This window comes from Gadus chalcogrammus, chromosome 19 (genome assembly GCF_026213295.1).
Source record: "Gadus chalcogrammus isolate NIFS_2021 chromosome 19, NIFS_Gcha_1.0, whole genome shotgun sequence".
Lineage (NCBI taxonomy): Eukaryota > Metazoa > Chordata > Actinopteri > Gadiformes > Gadidae > Gadus > Gadus chalcogrammus.
In genome coordinates, this window is record NC_079430.1 from 11905411 (window position 1) to 11912910 (window position 7500).

The 7500-nt window shown below is 46.9% G+C and overlaps 1 protein-coding gene across 1 annotated transcript in view; it reads left to right on the forward strand.

Moving 5' to 3' along the window:
- The window catches only part of elk3 (ETS transcription factor ELK3), a 12380-nt gene extending 5293 nt beyond the window's left edge, over positions 1-7087 (forward strand). Inside the window, 4 exon segments of the mRNA XM_056578723.1 lie at positions 1423-1603; positions 1606-2183; positions 5041-5163; positions 6045-7087. Of these exon segments, the coding sequence (XP_056434698.1) occupies positions 1423-1603; positions 1606-2183; positions 5041-5163; positions 6045-6140 (978 nt within the window). The 3' untranslated portion in view covers positions 6141-7087.
- Positions 7088-7500: the final 413 nt, after the last annotated feature.

The following is a 7500-nucleotide window of genomic DNA, read 5'->3' on the forward strand; positions in this document are numbered from 1 at the left end:
AAGAGTCCAATAAGGAAAAAATAATAATCGGAAGGAATGGGGAGATATTTTGCTGATTTATTATATGTATGACAAATCGGATGAATTTGAACAATGGCCGCCATGTTGAAGAGCGTAAATGTCTTTATAAGTATAATAGTATGGTAAATATTGTATAAAAAGTCTATCAAAAATGTTACGACATTTACTTCGGTACAAGCAGTTGAGAAGTCTGAATCTGTCCCGTTTCATAGAGTTTCCCTTTCCCCATGGCTCTGTTGGGAGTTCACCTCAGGGAGTGGCTACCTCAGCCCAGCCTCTGGCTCCAAACGGAGCGGTAGGGTGGAGAGCAGTATAGAGACAGAGCCGGCAGACGCTGACCCCGCCAGTGCAACGTGTTTTCTTGTTCAAGCATCTTGATTTGATGTCCCTCTCACTAGTAGAGATAAGAAGAGCCACGTGTTGTGTGATCGGGAACAGAGCATTTATACTGGGGTTTTGTTCGACGGAGTGTGCCACTCTTTTTATTTTCTGATTCCGAAACAAACTCAATATGAAGTGATGCGAAGACCTTGCACATAGGCTTTGGCTCATGCAGGCATTGCAGATAGATATATGTTCCGTTCTATGGGAAGACATGATGTCATATTATGTGTAGAAGTGTTTCCGTCAAGGTTTAACTGCAATAAATATGATGAAACGAACAGGAGTGCTTTTATCACCGTTCAACACTAATATATAGTACAGTTGAATCCCTTCAGTGCTGTTCGTTGGGTTTGTTTATTCTCTCAAAATGCGTTATCATGGTGTGTTCGGAGGGCAGATACCAACGTTAATGACTTCAGGACTGCACTTTCGGAACGCATCATTGAGCGTAGACTGAAGTGCAATTGATCAAGGCCTGCTGCCTCCTAACCATTGCCCACCTCCCCATCCCTGGAAAAGGGATCTCTCCTATCTGCTCTCGCTGTTACTCTGATTAAGGTCAATGGACTTGACTCGACTAGCGGAGCCTTTAAGACAGGGGTCACCAACACAGTGCCCGCACCATGGCGCCCGCAAGGAACACATGAGGCGCCCGCAGGCCTGTTCTAAAAATAGCCCTACTCATTCTCGAACAACTCTTACCCACCTTTTTTTAAGTCATTGTTGATAATTATTGTGAGAAATCATTAACATGACTTGATTAATTAACATGTCTTCACATAGATGAGTATCATTCATCATTAATAGCAATATATAACTAAAGGCAAACTGAGCAAATTAGTTATTTCACAAGAGTGTGTACAACTGGGTGCCCTTCGTATGACCCAGTGCCCATGAAGTAGCTCTCAGGTTCTAAAAGGTGGGTGACCCCTGCTTTAAGATCGAGCCGTCAATCAACCCTCGGTACTCGTTGATGTATGTACTCACACTCAGGCTCCGCCTCTCCTCCTCTCACAGAACATCATCAAGAAAGTGATCGGCCAGAAGTTTGTCTACAAGTTCGTGTCGTTCCCGGAGATCCTGAAGATGGACCCGGCGGCCGTGGAGTTCGGGGGCTGCGGCGGCGGCGGCGGTGAGGACCCCGGCGCCGGGCTGTCGGAGGGGGAGGGGGGCGAGGAGGAGGAGGAGGGGGCGGGCTCCACGGGGGCCGCAACGGCTACCTCCACTCCGGCCTGTACTCCTCCTTCACCGTCAGCTCCCTGCAGCACTCGCCCCAGCGCCGCAGGGCCGTGAAGACGGAGCCCCGGGCGGACCCCTACGACGAGGGCCCCTCCTCGGTCATACGCTTTGTCCCCAACCACGCCTCCTCTGGCAGGGGCCCCCCCCGCAGCCCCCCGCCCGCCCCCGGCGAGCTCTACCGCTCCTTCCACCCGTCCCCTCGGCAGGTCCGCACCCCCTCCTCCTCCTCCTCCCCCGCCTCCTCCCCCTCCCCGTCGACAAGCCCCGCCCTCAACCTGTGGCGGGGGCGGAGCCCGGCGCCAGAGACTGACCAATGGGAGCAGAGCGTGCAGCCTCTGAATCTGTCGTCGGGCCAGAGGGACCGGGAGCGGCTGCACGGCTTAGGGATGAGCAACGCCTCCTCCAAGAGCCGCAAACCCAGAGCCCTGGAGATCCTGGCCCCGCCCCTCCTGCTGACAGGAAGTGACATCGGCTCCATCGCGCTCAACAGCCCAGCGCTGCCCTCAGGCTCCTTGACCTCAGCGTTCTTTGCTGCACAGGTATAACTATATAACGTATTAAATATAATATCTATATAGGCACATCACATAGGTAGACAACCAGGGATATATATAATAATTAGTACAATATTATAACAATAATGATATATATATATAATATTGTATTATTTTATATATATATAATAGTATATACTATATATTACTCAGGAAGACAATAATATATATGATGATACATAATAACATATAAAAGACTCACACCGTGTCTTTTAAATATTATTCTAAAAAGAAAAGGAAAAGTAATTATTTACAATTTCAAACACAAATTATATTGACAAAAAAATCATGGACAAAATGGACATCTTCTTATTCTCCCGCCGTTTCTTCAAAATATCTTATAGGCCGCCGCTCATGCCAACTAATGTATAATATTACATTAAATTAATTCAGCTGACGCTTTTGTCCGAAGGGTGCTACAATATGTGCATTCAACAATGAAGACGTAACAGTGCAAACATCATTTGGGCACATACAATTCATAATAAGCCAAGCAGCTGCTTCTAAGAGCTGCAATGTAGAAACAAGAGATAGTGAATTTTTTGTGTTATTTCTTATGGGCCAGGATGCATTATGAAAATAAGTCATCCTACCCATCCAAGATGGGAAGGGGTTTCAGCTGTGCTGGTGTCAGCGGTGAGCTCCGTCTACACTACACAGGACAGCAAACATTTGAGATTTGGTTGAACGGCTGCTATGTACAGGGAGTGGCAGTGGAGAGCACTGGATGGGCTGGATTCAACATGTAGCACCAAGTGCTACATGTTGAACCCATACATAGAAACACAAACACACACATCACATAGACAGACTACTATATACATAAAGATATGTTGTATAATATATATATGAAAACGCATACACACATCATACAGGTAGCCTTTACATTTAATAATATATACTATATATAAACACATCGAAGTACACAATACACAAACACACTCACATCGCACAATATATAAACATATACACACACCAAATACATATTATACAAACACACGCATCACACAATAAATAAACATTTACACACCAAGAACACATTACACAAACACACCCATCGCACAATATATAAACACATACACACCAAGTACACAATATATAAACATGCTAAATATAAAAAGTGCAAATGCTAAATATGCAACCATGCAAACACATGTCATACAACAGATATAAATACACACACACACATCCAATGCACAGTAAACAAACACGCAGATATGCTCTACCGAGCACACTAAACCAACGCACGCACACTGGACAAAGGGACTAAAACACAAAAACACACACAAGCGCAAACGCAATCGCACAAGCACAAACGCACGCACAAACACAGACAAAACACGCACGTGCACCCCCACACACACTCATGCAGGGAGGGAGCTGGCAGAGAGAGAGAAAGAGAGAGAGAAGTAACGCCTGAAGAAAGAAAGAAAAAAACAAGTGAGAGTTGTAGACAGGGAGGGAATGGAAAGAGGTGAGCGGAAAGGGGGGGGGGGGGGGGGGGGGGGGGGGTAGGGAGGAGCGGTCGCTAAGTAAAGCCATATGTTCCCCTGAAAACGTCCTTAGTCAGGCCCGCGTGCATCGGCCCAAATTTCATTCTCCGGAGGCATTATGAGAAAAAAGAGAAGGACTTTAAACTTCATTCAGATGTAAATACTACTTAAGTAGGGTGAAGTATTTTGCTGGCACGTTCCGCTGGACGGCAGTGAGTTGAAGCAGAAGAGAGGCAGAGAGATTCCATTCCTCCCCCCCCCCCCCCCCCCCCCCCCCCCCCCCCCCCCCCCAGCCCCGGGCACATGGTGGTGGCTTGAGTTGGAGTTGAACCCGCAACCTTGAGTTTATGGGCTAGGGAGACTGTGTGTGTGTGTGTGTGTGTGTGTGTGTGTGTGTGTGTGTGTGTGGTGTGTGTGTTGTGTGTGTGTGTGTGTGTGTGTGTGTGTGTGTGTGTGTGTGTGTGTGTGTGTGTGTAGTGAAGTTGGGACATTGTTTAAATGCTACAGTAAACACTTATAACCCGAAGTGCTTACGGATCCAAGAAGGGCAACGCAATCCAGACCCCGTCCCCCCCACCCCTGTTAGACCCCCACAGACCCCCCACCATTAGACCCCCCGACCTCCCCCAGCCCCACTAGACCCCAGACCTCAAGCATAGCTTGGAAAGAGACAAGATAAAGAGGGTAAAAAAGTAATTTGTAATTCAAACCCTGTGTGTGTGTGTGTGTGTGTGTGTGTGTGTGTGTGTGTGTGTGTGTGTGTGTGTGTGTGTGTGTGCGTGTGCGTGAGCTCAGTAAGCCAGTCTCATAAAGGAGTGTTTACAAGAGGACACTGCCCTGCCACCTCATACAGACACACGCGCACACAAACACACATGCACACGCACACACACGCACACCCACACACACTGCTTAGTAGGAGGGAATGACGGCATGCACAGACACTGAAAGGCATGGCGTGTTACGCTCTTATTTTGACACTGTAAACATCATGTCTCTCTCTCTCTCTCTCGCTCTCTCTCTTTGTATCCCCTGTAAACATAATCTCTCTGTCTGTCTCTCTCAAATGTTAGGGGGTAAGGGTTAGGCATTTACCTTTCAATTGCCAATCATATTAGATTAAACAATACAAATACAAATCTACACAGAGTATATAAAGTGAGGTAGTGGTTGGAATAGGAGTTTGCTAATCTCTCTCTCTCTCTCTCTCTCTCTCTCTCTCTCTCTCTCTCTCTCTCTCTCTCTCTCTCTCTCTCTCTCTCTCTCTCTCCTCTCTCTCTCTCCCCCTCTCTCTCCCCCTCTCTCTCTCCCCCTCTCTCTCTCCCCCTCTCTCCCTCTCTCTCCTCCAGACTCCCTCAGGCCTGTTGTTCGCCCACAGTCCGCTCCTCTCTGGGCTCCATTTCCGGGGCAGTCTGAGTCCCCTGGGGGCCCTCAGTCCTGCCCATCTGCATGGGCACACGCCACTGTTCCAGGTAACACACACGCACACACTCATGCATACACACACACACACACCCTCTCTCTCTCTCTCTCTTGGTCGCACAAACACCCACGCGAACACTCTTGCACACACACACACTCGCTCGCGCACACACACTCGCTTACACATTGGAATTTAACGTCCCCATGAAACACTTACATGGTTCTGCATCAAACCACTTACATGGTTTGATGCAGAATGTTGATGCACTTCCTGTTGAAACAGGAAGTTAGGTCCAGGGGGTGTTGACTGTATTTTTTTCTTAAACCCTAACCCTGTTGACTTCATCGTTGTTGCTTAGTTTCATTTGGAACAATTAAAAAATATCTAATTTTTGTATTTAAAATATAAATATATAGCTTTCGTAGCTTAGTTTCGGGCTTGCACCTTTCAAGCGTCCGGAACCTTAATAAAACGTAACAGTGCTACTGGGGCAGAGCCCTGCGTGAGCAATGCAGGAGAAGGCTGGTGGTTGGTGACTACAGGAGTACACTGATTCACTGCGGGCTTCTTTCAAAATAGGCTACAGATGTTTCCTCTCTGGTTTGGATGGGGGGGGGGGGGGGGGGGGGGTGGCAGCTTCCTGTTGGCTAGGCGTTGGTGGTGGAGCTGGTGGGGGTGGGGGCTGGGTGCGGAGGTCAGGCAGCTCCACCCTGTCTCCTGTCAGCCAGTCATTCGCAACAGGAAGTGGGTCTATGCAGTCTCCCATGATGCATCACCAGCGGTCATGGTCGGGGTCTTAAACAAACACACACCACACATCTATGACCACTGAATTATTAGGGGGGGGGGGGGGGACCACCTTAAATGTATGGACAAAGTAGAACTTCTCTTTGCTAATTTCCTGTTTTGGTTTGTCATCTTGATTTGTAGTTTCCAACGCTGGTGAACGGAACCTTCGCTCTGCCAATGCCCACCTTGGACCACTCCCCCCACCTGCTCCTCTCCCACAGCCCCCACACGTCCTGATCCCCCATGGGCTCCGGGCCAAACACGGCCAGGCCAGGTCCAACCAGGTCGCCACAGGTGGAACCCGGCCACACCAGGCTGACCTGGCCAAACTGGGCTAAACCAAACCAAAGTTGGCCAAAGCAGGCTAAACCAGGTCAAACCTGGTTAAACCAGGTCAAACCAGGCTAAACGAGGCTCAAGAGGGCTAAACTAGGCCACACTAGCCCAAACAAGGCTAGACTGGGCCCTGCTAGCCTGGGTTAGGATACATTAGAGCTGAGTCCACTAGCCTTTAACACCTGCCCACTATAAAAAAAAGACACTTATAAAAGCACTCATCTGTCTTTGGGCTGTGCCTTCGTCATCATCATCATCATCGTCGTGGAAATGCGTTTCAATGCATTAACTTCAAAGTGAAGATTAAACCCAGGCTTCATTTTGAGGCTCTCCTTCTGTGAGGAACTTTAATTTTCAGTTAACTTTTCTAAGCGTTTACTGTCTTTTTTGTTTTTATTTTTTTATTCGGTCATCTTAAAACGAGAACATGTTTGTTATCCAACACAAACAATGTGTTGAAACAATCTTTTCCAAAGTGGTCCCAGGCCCGAGTGATTCCTAGGATCCAAGCAGATGACCTGCCAGACAGAGGGCCACACATCAGAATGTTCTGTGGTGGTTTTTTTGCATCGCTTTGTGTAAATGTATTTGAGGCTGTGAAATCGTCTTCTTTCTAGCCATGTTCTTCTATGTGTTTTCTTCTTTTTTTTTTTACTATAACCTATGCACTGCTTTCCTTGTTACTCTGTCTTGGCTGTGCCTCTTCAAATGTAAGAATTATGTAAATGTGTTCAATCCAAATAATTTCCTAGACAAAACCCCATGTCAATATTGCACAAAAGCTTTTTGTAAAACAGCTTTGGTTATTTTTTATATAAAGGAATTGATTAAAAAAAAAGTATTAAAAAGGAGCTTATTTTGTTGTTGTTGCTAAGTTGAGGAACAAAGATTCTTTAAATAAATATAAGGCATTGAATGCTCTTCAATATTACAGTTGTAACAGACGTGTGTGTGTGTGTGTGCGTGTGCGTGTGGGCTTGTGGTTGCGAATGTGATACCACCGTATCTGCTTCAAGCAGCAGCAACATGAAAGACAAAGACTTGCTTTTTTTTATGAAACAGACTAAATTTACTTCTGATGGTTATGAGAAATAAATAGATCCAGTAAAAACGTACACCGCCACATCTTGTCCGCTGCCGTCATCGAATCACATCAGTGTCTCCGAGATAATGCGAGAAAAAACACAGCAGGTATATCTTTCGAACAAACTCGCACACACGCACGTACACACAAACATGTCAAGTCAGGCCATTCATACAC